Raw genomic sequence first — 16,494 nt, forward strand, 5'->3', positions numbered from 1 at the left:
AGCAACCCCCCCGCCCCCTCTTCTCTCATAACCAGCCAGTCACGATCGGGGGGGACTCCTTAGCGTGTCGTAACCATGATCGTGCACCTCCTCCCCCTCGTCCCCATCTTTTCCCTCCCATGCAATTGAAAAGAAATAGACCCGTTCTTCTTTAACGTCCCTGCCTCCTTCTCCACCCGGATACATGCGAAGCGAGCATGCACGCGACGAGCGGCGCAGCGGCCGAGGGTGATGCCGCAGCCGAGGGGATGGAGAGGACGCCTGTCGGGGAGCTGCAGCATCGAACAGACGACCCGCAGCACCGTGGGCCGTCTTCTGCAACCATCGGTGTGCTCGGTAAGTGGATTTAATAGGGAATTGTGCGCAAAATGTCAAGTGGAGATTTGGAGCAAAGGAGGGGAGCAAAAGGGGATAATGGAGTAGGGGTGTTGTTCTGAATCACTCCCTGTGGAGATAAATGTGTTTATGAAATAGTCGCTGCACGTTGAAGCTTGCAATACCGGTCCACAAGTGCATACCTGTCAATCTGGAGTCATTCAAACGTGTAGCTTTCCTGAAAACTGGATTATTTTCCTTCTTTGGTGATTCTATTTAATAAAGGTACAAAGTACAAAAATCGATGGGTCCCAACAGAGATCTATGGGTCCCCAAAATTGAGTGTTATCGGGGTTGAAATCGTAAATCGGCGACGAATATATACCGTATTTTCCGCACTACAAAGCGCACCGTGTTATAAGGCGCACCTTCAATGAATGATATATTTTAAAACGTTTTCCATACATAAGGCGCACCGCATTATAAGGCGCTACAGTAGAGGCTGTGGTTACGTTATGCGACCATTAGATGGTGCCGCGCTACAGGGAATGTCAACAAAACAGAAAGGTCAGTCAAACTTTATTAATAGATAACAAACAAGCTTTCCACAACTCCATTCACTCCCCAAATGAATAAACAGCTGTTTTATTATTTTCTCTGAGGTAAAGCATTTTCGTGACACATCTTTGAACAACGGCAAGGCATAACATTTTACTTTTCCTCCATTTAGTCAACACGCAAAAAAACGTCTGATACTTTTATGGTAAATTAAACGTTAGTGCAATCGCAATATAGTGACACTCGTAATCTGCAAAACAATAACAATAAAGCAATAACATAATAACTGTAAAATGTAAAACGTAAACAGCTCATCCTCATGCTTCCTCCACTTCCGCACCATCGATTCATTAATGTTAATCTCTCTCGCTGCTGCTCTATTTCCGTGTTCTACTGCGTGACTGATCGCCTTGAGTTTAAACTCTGCGTTGTAAGCGTGTCTCTTAATAGGAGCCATTTCAGGGTCTTTATACAAACGAAAAAATAATAGACAATCGTTGTTTAATATTTCCCAGTATGCACAGCGCACTTCTTCTTCTACGCGAAAAATGGAGTCGGTGGCTGCTTACCGTAAGTTGCGAGACCTGTCGCGGCTCAATATTGATCCATATATAAGGCGCACCGGGTTATAAGGCGCATAGTCAGCTTTTTTAAAAAACAAACAGATTTTAGGTGCGCCTTATAGTGCGGAAAATACGGTAATATAAATCCATATATTCATTCAGTTTTAATCATCACAGTTTATTGGTAATACAAATCAGTATCACTTCAAGATTTTTCAGTTCACAACAATATTTTACTTTATATAGAATAATATTGCTGAAATAATTATATTAATCTATATTCTTTTGTTTATTTTCTTTCATCGAATCGTTGGCTTCAACACGCTAGTTTTCCTTGCCTCCGCGATCTTCCGAAGAATTTTTCCTGCCGGAATTATTGCCGTTGTTATCACTTTCTGCGTCATGTTTCGACTTATTACTGACACTGAAGAAATGACCAATTTTGTGTTGATTTGCACCTAATACCAACTGTTTTTTCGGAGGCATACTCATACCTGTCAACCTCCACGGCTCCATGTTTGAGAGCCGGCTCTCTTGAACGAGTTGAGCCAAAAAAGCCGGTTCCCTAAAAAGAGACGGACTTCCTTTCACTACACAAACTACCACATGAAATCCGAGGCGGCAGACGCATGCGCACAGTGGCATCAAACCGCTCGCTTCGTTTGCAACGAAAAAAAAACCATACCGAGATAGAGGCTACCGCGGCGAACTCGTTTGACTTGATTGATTTGCGTTTCATGATAACCGGTGTACACCGGATAGTACCCATCATTGAAAAATTTCCGTTTTTCCGTACAGATTTTCTTGTACGTCGTACACGTCTTAAAATGCATAATAAACGTACTTTGTACGTCAAAAACGTTCAGGTTGACAGTTATGAGTCATTAAAACGTGTACCTTTCCTGAAAATTGGATCATTTTCCTTCTTTGGTGATTCTATTTAACAACTGTAGAAATATTTACTTTTAGAACAGAATGGAGGATGTTGGAAACTACTTACCTGGTACCGTTGTTGCAGGAAGGCATGTCCGTGATCCTTGTCTTTGGCTCCATTATCTTCGACAAATATAGTAAATCTCGGGTATACCACATTTCTTCCTCATGCCCTGAGGCTCTTTAACTCCACCCGGGGGAGTAAAAGCCCACATTAAACCCCACCCCTACATTTGCATATTACCCTATTTTTATTACAGTGTGTATTTTATGTAGCACTGTTTAAATACTCTATATCAACGCGTTATATTGGGTATTTAGGTATTATATTCCTTTTACTTTATTATTATTTTATTTTCAACACAAGGATACTGCTGGAAGAGTAAATTTCCCTATGGGATGAATAAAGTATCTATCTATCTATCTAGCTAGCTACTGTATCTATCTATCTATCTGTCTAGCTACTGTATCTGTCTAGCTACTGTATCTATCTATCTATCTATCTATCATTTAGCTACTCTATCTATCTATCTATCTATCTATCTATCTATCTATCTATCTATCTATCTATCTATCTATCTATCTATCTATCTATCTATCTATCTATCTATCTATCTATCTATCTAGCTACTGTATCCATCTATCTAGCTAGCTAGCATTTAGCTACTCTATCTATCTATCTATCTATCTATCTATCTATCTATCTATCTATCTATCTATCTATCTATCTATCTATCTATCTATCTATCTATCTATCTATCTATCTATCTATCTATCTATCTATCTATCTATCTATCTATCTATCTATCTATCTATCTATCTATCTATCTATCTATCTATCTATCTATCTATCACTTTGAGTGTGTACTGTGTAGGCTAAACCTGACTAAGACCAATTTTCCATCTCTCCTCTAGATAAATTGTTTGGGAAAAGGCTTCTGCAGGCCAGACATTTCATATTGTCGAGAAAATCCTGGCTGAAAATGGTTCCCACGGAAAACTGTGATATCCTGATGACGTTCCCAGGTGATGCAAATACTTCTATGTTTTGTTTTACTTTGAAATTTGTAACATTTCGAAATCACGATTTTTACCGTCCGGTACCTGTTATATAGAATACAATAGAATATACCATTGTTGTCATTGTTACAAAATGTGTTGAACATATTGTGACAACAAAATTGGACGTGGCACTCCAGTTTCACATTTAACAGTGAGGATAAAAAAGAAGATAATGTTTTAATTATACAATAAAAAGGAACAAAGAAGGGCTCGAAAAGGGAAAACTATATCTATTCTTACTTGTTAGACTGCTTACAGTATTCCCTCGCCATTTTGCGGTTTGCGGGATCAATATACAAGCGCCAGTACATTCGAGCAATCCCAATGAATCGTTGATCTCGAGTGAAAAAAGAATAATCCTGTAAATATAAAGTAATTATTCAAATAGATGTTGTTTCCACATTTAATTTTTCATGCCGCTAACCAAAATCTACAAAGTACAAAATGTGTTGAAATGCTGTGTCCCATCTATTTACAAGTTGTGCTCGTACACAGATTTCCAGAAGCCTAGACTTACACTCTATGTAGATGGATACAAATGTGACAATAAATACAAGTGTGAACTTTTCATCATCGGGGCAGAAAATAAAATGGAAATGTCTGGATAAATCAACCAAAAGACAGAAGCATTTCAGTAAGCCGGAGTTTGGTTGTAACATTCCTGTCTGTAATACAAGTCCCACAAATCACCACGGCATAAAAACTATCCCCTTTAGGGATTTTTCTAGCTTTAATTTTGAAAATCTTTGATTGAAATGAATTTTTCTTTACTGCAATCAGTAAATGACTTTGCCTCTGGGTGCGGCTGGTGCTCCACCATAAAAAAAAAAATTCTCTGAAGGATGTGAGGATTTCCCACACTGATAAAATTCATCTCATCTCTCATCTCATTAATTACAAATGGATTTTGCTCTTATGGCTATTTGGGTGAAAAAGGTTCCTCACCACTGCACTATAGCTTGAATCTATAGATTAGATTAGGGCGGCGGGCAGCACGGCGGCGCAGTGGTTAGCGCGTGTGCGGCACAGTTCTGAGGTCATGGGTTCAAATCCAGCTACCGGACTTCCTGTGCGGAGTTTGTATGTTCTCCCCGCGCTTGCGTGGGTTTCCTCCGGGCACTCCGGTTTCCTCCCACATTCCAAAAACATGCATTTCAGGTGAATTGGCCGGTCCTAATTGTCCCTAGGTGTGACTGAGCGAATGAGTTGTCTGTCCCCGTGTGCCCTGCGATTGGCTGGCAACCAGTCCAGGGTGTCCCCTGCCCACTGCCCGATGATTGCTGGGACGGGCTCCAGCATCCCCGCGACCCTACTGAGGATAAGCGCTGCAGCTGATGAGATAAAATGAGATTAGGGCGGCAGTAGCTCAGGAGGTAGAGCGCTCGTCTTGGGATCAAGGGATCCCAGTTCGAATCCCGGCTCCTCCGTGTTACATGTCGAAGTGTCCTTGGGTAAGACACTGAACCCCTAACACCCCCAATAAGCAGGTTAGCGCCTTACATGGCTGCAAGGCCGCTATTGGGAAATGTGGAGCACATTGTAAAGCGCTTTGGGAAGTCATTGACTTGATCCAATTCAGCCATATCTAATATGAGGTACCAATATTTGACAATTTTGGAGTAACAACATGTCGTCACTTACAGTTATGCATCAAACTGAATGCTAGTTAAATCACCTAGAGGTATGAGTAACATTCACTGCTTTTGGCAGCAGACTCGAAATCTTTACAAAAATATACCGAATCCATCTAGCAGAGTTATAAACCGCTTGCCACCCAGAGTTACCGACCCGTGCTCTGAAGTCACAGCAGCTATGGGAACAACGTCAAGATGTATTCCCGTCAGGTCTGAAGTTGCAAGGGCACGGTTAGCAACACAGACTCGCAGGTTCGAAGTTCAAATGCTGGAACCTCTTAACTGTTGGGAATTAAATATCAAAATGTACCGTTTACCAAATTAGTTATCTGACTCCATTAACCAAACACAACCTACATTCACCTAACAATGCGTGCTCGTTTCTTGAGGGAAAAGATGAACAGGAAAGCCGACATTTTCACACGGGGGCAGATTTCATTTCATTAACAATTTAACTAAGTGCTCCATCGAAAACGGACGAATTAGTGTCGTTGGAGTCTCTGGGAAGCCCTATTCCGAAGTCCTTTAGCTCTCTCCTATTCACCATCTTCTCCCCGCATAATGGCTTGCCGACTCCTCCCATGGGCGTGCCAAGGAAGCCCCCCCCTGGGTGTCGCGATGTCTGGAATACTCAAAACAACACCGAGCGTTTCTGCGTCATCAAGGCCTTTCTGCGTCTGGATGGGCTGATTATCTTATCAGCCTCACGTGCCGTTCCCGCCGTTCCTGTAAACAACATTTTCCACCAGGGTGCCCTGAGATTGAACTACAGCCCAGTCAGTTAAAGGAATATGGAAGTTTGAATTTGGGTTTGTCTGTTGGACTCTTTGTGTTTTGTGCCAAAGTTTTCTGGAGTAAATTTTGACGTGGGGCAACTCTCAGGCAGAGGGAGGTGACCAGCTGTATGGGGGCCGACAAGCGGAGAAGTCGACGCGCCATTCTTCCGGGACGGGTTACCAATGGGAGCCAGCAAAGGGGCGGAGGAGATGCTTTGCTGAGCAACTCAGAAGAAGGAGAAGAGTCGGTTTTTGGAAGGAGAAGCGTGCAGAGATGTAGTGATTTGTGTTCTGAGAACTTTCTATGCAGAAAAGAGCGCGCAGATTGTTTGGAAGAATGGTGATTGGGAAAGGTCACAAATTGGAGTCAGGTGATTCATTTAAGTTCGCGTTGATTAAACCAAAAATTCCAACACAGTGAACATCTAAATGTAATTTGTAGTCAATCGTATAAAATCCTTTATAGTCAATTGTATAAAATCCTTCATAACCAGGTCATGAATGTCGCATTGTCAGTAAAGTGGAGCCTATTTATATGTGAAAATACTCTGTCACTGTGTATAGGCTCAAGCTTCCGTGACACTGTACAAAAGCGATCGAAAATATCTGACGGGACAATCAAACAACTCCATTTATTTCTATACCACGCCCTCAATCGGTCTTTGTAGATGTCTGTTTGACTTGGAAACAAGCCCAGAACAGCGAAATGAAAGTCAGCTCGTGTATATTTATCTATTTCACAAATTCAAACAATGGCATTGTGTAATGAACTCCCGTTTGGGTTTGCTCTCAGATTCAATAGATGACCACACTCTGCTCTGGCTCCTGAACCAAATCCGCGTCGGAGTCCCACAAGTCAGCATCCAAGTCCGACAGCATAAACATACCCAGGCTTATGCTTTCTTCATCACCACGACTTTTGAGAAGTAAGAGCTAACAGGAACGCTGTCCCAGCGTTGTCCTTTCTATGCTAGTTAGGGGTGTGAAATAGTTGAGTGGTTCAAAACTTAAAGGGATTATAAAATACAGTGGAACCTCGGTTTTCGAACGCCTCTCAGTTCGAACAAATCGGAGTCCGACCCAAAATTTGGAGAAATTCTTGCTTCGCTGTTCGGTCAAAAAATCGGAGTTCGAACGCCGGTAATGCGTGAGTGCGTACGCTAGGGTGTGATGCTGAGCGGCGTACGGGTGTTTTAGCCCCTTATTATGCCTCCGAAGAAAGTCGGTGCAAGCAGCAAAGTTGTTACAGGTGAAAAAAGAAAAGTAGTGCGTACAACTATTGCATTTAAGAAAGAAATAATAGCCAAATATGAAGGAGGTGTGAGAGCGCCTTCTGCTGCTGACCACCACAAAGGTAAGAAATCCTATTCATAACGTACGAATGTACGATTAGCCTCGGTTAGCTTTAAGTTTATGTTAAACATTCAGGGTGTAGGAACGGAGCCCAACATTGAGGGTGTTGGAACGGAGCCCCCTTTCCAATGAACCGCTCACCACTTGTTGTGGAGACCCGGGTGCTAAATGACTTGTAAACGACCTGATTTTTTTTTATTTTTACACGTTCATGTTAACGTAATCTTTCGTACGGAAGAATACGATAATGCGAACATACGATTAGCCTGGGTTAGCTTGATGTTTACGTTAAACATTCATGATAAACATTCAGGGTGTTGGAACGGATTAAAACGATTTACATTATTTTTAATGGGAAAAATGATTTCGGTGATCGAACAAATCGGTTTTCGAACAGGGTTCTGGAACCGATTATGGTGGAGAACCGGGGTTCCACTGTACCATTTTTTTCAATTAGCCAAAAACATCTATGGTTCCTCCATAAGAATGACTGAAAACTATATTTTGAACATTATAAAATAAAAACAGGACAAAACAAATTACTCGACAACAAAAATAATGTTAACATAACATATTCGAAAAGGGGTAGTAAGAAGCAGACGCTTATTTTCCCTACCTCTTCATCTTCCCTATTATCGTAAATTCCGGACTATAAGCCGCTACTTTTTTCCCAAACCTTCAACCCTGCGGCTTATTCAGTGATGCGGCCAATTTATGTCATTTTTCTAACAGCCGCCAGCGGCGCTCGAGTACAAAAGGTAAGATTTAGACCGGTGGAATATATGCGCTAAGGGAGACTGCAACTTCTTAGCTTGTGCACAAATTAAATTAGCATAGACTATCCTCATCATGCAAATTGCAAAAAGAAAGTCACTTAACGTAGCTTTCAAGCTAAAAGCAAACGAGCAGTCCGATAAAGAAGGAAACAGAGCTAATGAACGTAAACTTCACTTTGCAAGCGCGTTGCTAGCGTGTTTTTGAATAACGGAGCGTGGGACGACATCTATATGACAAAGTCTCTTTCCCATACTGGGGAAGACAACTTAGATGACATCAGTTATAAGGAGGAAGATGAGGACGGTTTACTGTGGTGTCACAAGTACGGTATGTTTTTTTTTAACAGACCCGCCTACTGTGTTGCGAGCGTGTTGCTAGTAGCGTTTTGCTACCCTTCACAGGCACGGTTTGGGATGAAAGTTATAATATTATAATTAAAGCTTTGAAAACTCTCTCGGTGTACCGTCTTTCTTTGTAAATATGTGTAACCGATGTATAATATGTGTTTGCACCTGTATATTTTTGTAATGTATTTATATGAGACCATATGTATCCCATATGGTCTAGCGGTTAGGATCCCTGGTTTTCACCCAGGTGGCCCGGGTTCAACTCCCGGTATGGGATTTATTGCTATCACTATCTTACTACAGTGTTATTGTTACTGTTTACCTGACTTGTTTACCTGACTGCCCATTTTGCACATCTGGTTAGCTGCTCCTCTTGCACTCTTTGCACTACTGTAAAATACTATACATAGACATAATTATTTAGTATATTATTAGTACTCAATACCCCAACTCAATACAACATTTTATTTATATCTGTACATTCAAGGAAACTGTGCGGGTCAGATGTATCGACATTTCATTCTGTATACACGTGTACTAGAATGACAATAAAGTGTATCTGAATCTGAATCTGAATCTGACGGGAAGTGGGGTAAAGGTGAGTGAGACCTGTTGTCGCGGCGGACAATAGTGGATATATATTTTTCCCACCCTTACCTTTGGAAACATAGACTTTTTTTTCCTTGGATTAGTTTCAACGGGTACCCGGACTCTGCAGGTCTGCATCAAACCTTAAGTACCGGTATCATTTTCTGTTCATTCTGCCGGCTGTGGTTTTTGGACTGTGTACTTTACAATCAGTTACAATCGTGGGACTCAAAGCTAATTTTGGGCTAATTTTGTAATCGTGTTACATGTTTTAATGTGGGCGCATGCGGCTTATATAAAGGCGCGGCTTGTGTAAGTACAAAATCGGTTTGCCTCTTAAAATGTGGTGGGTGCGGCTTATAATCAGGCGCGCTCTATAGTCCGGAATTTACGGTAGTCGTCTTATTGTGTTTCAAGTTGTGAAAAATGGGCCCTGGTGTCCGCTAACTTTTTGTGATCAGTTTCAGACACTGCTTATTGTAAAACGGTCACAGTCCCAACTCCCGCACAGTGTTTTTTCTCTCCCATCCGGTTTATTTGTGCCGCACTTGGGTTCTCAGCTTACTGCGCGGAGCGGAACAGACGAGCATGCACAAAGCAGTCAAGCCTCAGTTCGGTGGCGGGATGCGACGCTTCTCTTGTGAGGAGGACAACATCTACGAGAACATAGAGAGCCAGCTCTGCTTTTTCACGTCACAGGTTGGAGATGATTGCGATAAATTGGGTCATGGAATGTACGCGAAAATCATGTTGTGGGTTTTTCATTTGATGCCACTTTTAATGTGAAATATGCAGAATATACAATATATATGTTTAGTTGACTAGAAACATAAAAGTGATTATACTTAGAATAAGCCAAATGATTGACTATTTAAATGTATGTTTTTTTTTTCTCATTTTATCATATTTTGACACACCAAAAATATACCGTATTTTCCGCACTATGGGGCAAAAAAATAGTTTTTGGTCCTATTTTTGACATACATAAGGCGCACCGGATTATAAGGCGCTACAATGGGAACGTCAACAAAACAGTCAGATGATTCAGTCCAACTGATTACCCCCTTAACATTCCCAAAGCTTGCAAAGAAGCAAATACGTGTAGACACGTGCGGATGCGGTGTCCGTACGATGTCACTCAAATGCATCGTTTCAAATATCATTCGGAAGGTTAAAGTCTTGGGATTCAAGAAATGCCAACCATTCCTTAGTTTCTATTTTCTTTTTCGCTCGCAACTTTACTGTGCATATGACAATAAACACTTGGAATTGAGTTTGATTCACTCAACTCATCACAGCAACATCAAGATCGTTCTAAAACAAGATACCGGGAAAATATAAAGCCGCATAGCTCACCTAAGTTCTCACGTTCAATAATGATACGCAACCATGGTCTTCTTACAAGCGTGAGTGTAGTAAATCCAGGAGAGTAAAATATTTACAAATACAGACTAATGAAACATGTTTCTTTATGGAGTAGTTTAGCAAGCCTGCTATTCAGTCATCTTTTTCGGCCAATTGCAGGGTTTGTTTCGGCCCTTTAGTCTATCCGAGGCTTCGAATAACTTCAGCCAATAGCGATCGATTTAACGGATGATTGACACATCTTTTTCGGCCAATTGCGTGGTTTGTTTTGGCCCTCTAGCCTATCTGAGGCTTCGAATAACTTTGGCCAATAGCGATCGATTCAAATGATGATTGACACATTGGTTAGCCAATGAAACGCCGGTATATAAATCCCAGCATACTACTGCACGTTCGGAGGAAAATCGAGTCGGCGGCTGTTGCGTAAGTTGTGAGACCTTGTGATTTAATGTCGATCCATAAATAAGACGCACTGTATTATAAGGCGCATGGTCAGCTTTTGAAAAAAAATAAGACTTTTAGGTGCGCCTTATAGTGCGGAAAATACAGTAATTCAAATTTTAAGGTTTATTTTTCTTATTTCACTGGACATTTTTTATGATTACTAGAATTATACAAATAATACTTTTTTTCTACTCTAAAAATGAATTTAGAATATATCCAAAGTCTTAAATAGTTTGAATATTTTTAAATATTTTATATGATTACTAAAAACTGATTCAGAAATGTTGTAAAAAAGGGGATAATGTTTCGATCATTTTGCTTATTTTAACTATGATTTTTGTAATTCTTGTTTTACTACATAAATAAAATATATATAAATATAAATTTAAAAAAAACAATTTCAATTATAACTAGAGCATTCCTGAGCTAATTGCGAGAGTTGGTGCTGGATCTGGAAGATGTTGGCATCAAACCAGTAGCATCAAGTGTAACCGCGGTGTACCTGTCCCACCAAAGATCCACATTCACGCTGGACTGTATGATGAGGTTTTTTATTACAGTTTCTGCAGATGAAATGAGTCACAACATTAGCTTCTCTGCTGGCTTTGATCTCTTTGATCTTGTTGGCAGCTCTCTCTGTAGACTGCCCCAAGCATAACAAAGAGCTTGCTTTTCAATTTACATAAAATACATTTTAGAATATCACAATACATTTTTACATCCATTTTAACAAGATACTTTTAACAAGAGATTGTATAGTTGTCACGGTACCATACCAGATCGGAGGCAGGAGGCAGGAAGGATGAACTCATTCGCGTTAGCGATCAGTTACTTTCATTAAGGAAATAAAAGTCGTCCAACACTCAGGGACAAAAACAAAAACAGGCTTACAGGCAAACAGGAACTCAGACTAGGAATACTCACAAAACAGGCTTTTACTCAGAACGGGCAAGTACAGGTTTCCTCAAGTCAAACAGAACAGAATAATGCAAAGTAATGCAATGAATGCAATGAATGCAATCCCCAACCCGCCCTTAAGAAGCACACACGCAAATTAGAAAATCTGCTACAGCCGGTGCCAAGGGGGCGGGGCCAGCCACGGCGACCATGCTGGACATGCCAATAGTGTTTTTTTAACGTTTACAATGTATTCAACATATTTTTCTTTAGTCTGAATTTTAACCAACATCATCCTTTTTATATATATATGAGAAAATAGTAATAATAACAACAATGAGTATAAAAACTGCAGATGAAACAACATTGGCTTCTCTGCTGGCTTTGATCTCTTTGATCTCTATAAGGGGAATTAACATTTTAGCACAACAGAAACAAAACGAAAATAAATCCAAACAGCTTGACAACATCAATCACATTACTGTGCACGTTGAGAGATTTGTCAGCTGTGGTTATAATGCTTAAAATAAACTTTTTTTGTGGAGCACCAAAAGATGTGTCTTACCGTTGGGAGCTCTCTCTGTAGACTGCCAACAAACCCCGCCTCCCGGTCACATGTCAGAAGCCAAAACCAAACCCTACCCCATACCAGCAGGTGGCACTGTTGGACTCATCATTGCAGGACACTTACCAAAAACTATACACATATTTCAGCAGGAATTTCAATAAAACAAAAGTTATTATTACACCCGTTACACAAGTATGTAACAGTAGGGGTGTAGTCGTTAGCAATAAGGAGATCCATTGGGGAAAGGCTAAAAATCACATTTATAGTATTACTAGGGTAATAACACTGTTATTACACTGTGTAATAACAGTGTTATTACCCTGGTAATGCTATAAATGTTAGCATGTAGCAGTTGGCATATTTTGTTAGCATGCAGCTGTTAGCATAACTTGTTAGCATATAGCCGTTGGCATATTTTGTTAGCATGCAGCTGTTAGCATAACTTGTTAGCATACAGCCGTTGGCATGTAGCAGTTAGCATAACTTGTTAGCATGTTTCCATTAGCATTATTTGCTAGCATAAGGTCGTTAGCATTAAGCCATTACATAATTTGTCAGAATGAAGCCGTCAGCATTTCGCCGTTAGCATAACTCGTTAGCGACAACGGTGTTAGCACAATTTGTTACAGCATTGATGGCACAGAGTTAGCATAGCATCAGCTGATAATTGGGCTGGCGTAGCAAAACTTGACATAATCAAGTAAATTATTTTAGTAAAACACAAAAAAATATTCTAAATCATTGTAATATAGCTGAATAATGAGTTAGCATTATCGTAAAATAAAGAAATGTTGGGGGGAAAAAAAACGAACTCAGAAATCTTTATTCTTTGTTTTTAGGAGCGTCAGAGCATCATCAAATACTGGCTGGATAATCTACGCGCCAAACAAGGGGAAGTGCTTCACAATATTCATTTTCTGGAGGGACAGCCCATCAGTAAGCTTGAGTTTCTCATCTCATTTGACTTCCAAAGGACGATAGGTATATTTTGATAAGTCACAGCTAGAATTTTGGAATGATTATCAGCAAGGCTTTAGGGCTAGGACCTTAGCTTAGCCTTTTGGCTGAGAGTAAGTGTCCCGGCTCCTAGGCTTTGTAGCGTATTATGAACTGACCGATAACGGATAATGGATAATGAATAACGAAGATAGAACAATAACCCTTAAAAACCCCCCTCATGGGAGAGTTCTTTGGCAAATACTGTACTCAGTTTAAGGGATGGCCCACACAAAGGGACAAGCTAAACAAGAAAGAAAGAAAAAAAGAAAGAAATGGAATGATAGGAAGAAAGAGAGAGTGAAATGGAGAAGGATAGACAGATAAGGGAGAATGAAAGAAAGACAGAAAGACAGAAAGACAGAAAGACAGACAGAAAGAAAGAAAGAAAGAAAGAAAGAAAGAAAGAAAGAAAGAAAGAAAGAGTGAGAGCGGAAGGGAAAGGGATAAGGGAGAAAGAAAGAAAGAACAAAAGAATGAAAAAAAGAAAGAAAGAGTGAGAGAGGAAGAGTGGATAAGGGAGAGATAAGAGAGAAAGAAAGAAAGAGCGAGAGAGGAAGAGAGGATAAGGGTGAGATAAGGGAGAAAGAAAGAAAGAGAGAAAGAAAGAAAGAAAGAAAGAAAGAGTGAGAGAGGAAGAGAGGGATAAGCAAAAAAGAATGAAAAAAAGAAAGAAATACTGAAATAAAGAAAGAAAGAGTGAGAGAGGAAGAGAGAGGGATAAGGTAGGAAGAAAGAAAGAAAGAAAGAAAGAAAGAAAAAAGAAAGAAAGAAAGAGTGAGAGAGGAAGAGTGGATAAGGGAGAGATAAGGGAGAAAGAAAGAAAGAGAGAGAGAGGAAGAGTGGATAAGGGAGAGATAAAGGAGAAAGAAAGAAAGAAAGAAAGAAAGAAAGAGTGAGGGAGGGAGGGATAAGGAAGAAAGAAATAAAGAAAAAAATATCAAAATAAGGAAAGAAAGAAAGAAAGAAAGAAAGAGTGAGAGAGGAAGAGAGAGGGATAAGGGAGAAAGAAAGAAAGAATGAAAGAAAGAAAGAAAGAAAGAAAGAAAGAAGGAAGGAAAGGAAGAAATGAATAAATATTGAAAGAAAGAAAGAAAGATAGAAAGAGGAAGAGAGAGATAAGGGAGAAAGAAAGAAAGAAAGAAAGAAAGAAAGAAAGAAAGAAACAGGGTGACGGAAAGAGAAAGAAAGTGTGAAAGAAAGAGACAGAGAGTCGAAGAGAGAACGAGAGATAGAAAGAGACAAAAGGTGTCAGAAAAAGGGAGAGAGAGAGTGGAAGAGAGAAATAGAGCGATAAAAACACACAAAGTGTCAGAGAAAGAGACAGAGGGAGAGAGATAGAAAGAGACAGAAAGTGTCAGAAAAAGAGCCAGGGGGAGAGAAGGGAGGAAGAGAGAAATAGAAAGGGAGAAACTAAGAAAAAGAAATGGAGAAAGAGAGCAAGAGAGAAAGAGAAAGCGAGGAAGAGAAAGAAAAAACAAATAGAAAGAAATAAAGAAGAGAGAGAAGAAGAGAGAGAAATAGTAGGACACAGTCAACCACATTAAAAATAAAACATTTTACTAGGAAGTAATGACCCAGCACTGGCGAGGTATTTTCAGAGCAGGTCTGCGGGCACCTCAGCTGCCCTTAGGGGCCACCTGTGTGCCCACGGACACCAGGTTGAAGACCCCTGAGCTAAACTGTATATTTAAGCCCTGGTCAATTATCGACCATCATCACAGTTTTCCGAAAGACGATCTTGTTTTGGCTTCTGTAATATTTAGACTAAAAAAAAAAAATCTCCTTCCAACCCAATTGAGCTGAGTCAACTGAGCCTCTTTCATCTCCATCCAGCATGTCTCATCTGGAGGACATCTAAACACCTTTTTGCATGTCTAAAAAATCAACAATGTCTTCTAGTTCCAGAGCTGGTGGCCCGTGGTGTGATTCATCAGATGTTTCCTCTCCACGAGCGGAGGATTCTTAATCAGCTGATGACGTCATGGGTGCAAGCTGTCTGCGAAAGGCAACCTCTAGGTAAGTACCGTATTTTCCGCACTATAAGGCGCACCTAAAAGTCTTGATTTTTTTCAAAAGCTGACCATGCGCCTTATAATACAGTGCGCCTTATATATGGATCAATATTAAGTAGCAAAGTCTTGCAACTAATGCAACAGCCGCCGACTCGATTTTCCCCCGAAGGTGGAGTAGTCCGCGGTGTATGATGGGATTTGTATACCGGCGTTTCATTGGCTAACCAATGTGTCAATCATCATTTGAATCAGTCACTATTGGCTAAAGTTATTCGGAGGTAAAGGGGGCGGATCCTTTTCATCATTTACAGGCTCGCATAGGCTAAAGGGGCAAAACAAACCCCGCAATTGGCCGAAAAAGATGTGTCAATCATCAGTTGAATCGATCACTATTGGCTAAAGTTATCCGGAGGTAAAGGGGGCGGATCCTTTTTATCATTTACGGGCTCGCATAGGCTAAAGGGACAAAACAAAGCCTGCAATTGGCCGAAAAAGATGAATGTGAATAGCAAGTTTGGTTGTCTACGGCATAGAAAAAACATGTTTTACCATTCTGTATTTGTAAATATTTTACTCTCCTGGATTTACTACACTCACGGTTATACGAAGACCATGGTTGCACATTGTTATTGAACGCAACGACTTCGGTGAGCTACTCCGGCTATATATTTTCCCAGTATCTTGTTTCAGAGTGATATCGATGTTACTGTGATGGGTCTTTTTTTAAATTAAACTCAATTCCAAGTGTTTATTGTCATATGCACAGTAAAGTTGCGAGCGAAACAGGAAATAGAAACTAAGGAATGGTTGGCATTTCTTGAATCCCAAGACTTTAACCTTCCGAATGATGGAACGATGCATTTGAGTGACATCGTACGGACACCGCATCCGCACGTGTCCACGACACGTATTTGCTTCTTTGCAAGCTTTGGGAATGTTAAGGGGGTAAGAAGTTGGACTGAACCATCTAACTGTTTTGTCCACGTTCCCATTGTAGCGCCTTATAATCCGGTGCGCCTTATGTATGGAAGATTTAGGACCAAAAACTCTTTTTTGGGGGTGCGCCCTATAACCCGATGCGCCCTATAGTGCGGAAAATACGGTACTTTAAAACAACCATCAGAAAAATATTTGAGATACCATATCAGTGTTCTAGTTTGCCCGCGTCTCCGCTTCCTAGACGCATCATTTTTGCTGGGGACGCATGGTGTCAAATCAACGTGTCATTATTACCCGATTACTTTTTTTTTTTAACAAGGATTCAGCGCACTCCAAACTTTTCGTCAGGCAGATCCGCCATTGT

The 16,494-nt window shown here is 40.5% G+C and overlaps 1 protein-coding gene and 1 non-coding gene across 3 annotated transcripts in view; both read left to right on the forward strand.

The window, feature by feature from the left end:
• The first annotated feature begins 54 nt into the window (after positions 1-54).
• Positions 55-16,494, forward strand: part of ano8a (anoctamin 8a) — a 41,752-nt gene continuing 25,312 nt past the window's right edge. For both annotated transcript variants that reach the window (XM_088320153.1, XM_088320161.1), the window contains exons 1-6: positions 55-336; positions 3,285-3,395; positions 6,635-6,767; positions 9,467-9,605; positions 13,020-13,116; positions 15,079-15,195. In XM_088320153.1, coding sequence (XP_088176279.1) covers positions 198-336; positions 3,285-3,395; positions 6,635-6,767; positions 9,467-9,605; positions 13,020-13,116; positions 15,079-15,195 — 736 coding nt within the window. In that variant the 5' untranslated portion in view covers positions 55-197. The remainder of the gene's footprint in view (positions 337-3,284; positions 3,396-6,634; positions 6,768-9,466; positions 9,606-13,019; positions 13,117-15,078; positions 15,196-16,494) is intronic.
• trnae-uuc (transfer RNA glutamic acid (anticodon UUC)) lies at positions 8,524-8,595 on the forward strand. Its single transcript has one exon. It is a non-coding gene; the product is annotated as a tRNA-Glu (tRNA).

Source organism: Urocampus carinirostris, chromosome 1 (genome assembly GCF_059441175.1).
Source record: "Urocampus carinirostris isolate Australia breed hairy pipefish chromosome 1, RoL_Ucar_1.0, whole genome shotgun sequence".
NCBI lineage: Eukaryota > Metazoa > Chordata > Actinopteri > Syngnathiformes > Syngnathidae > Urocampus > Urocampus carinirostris.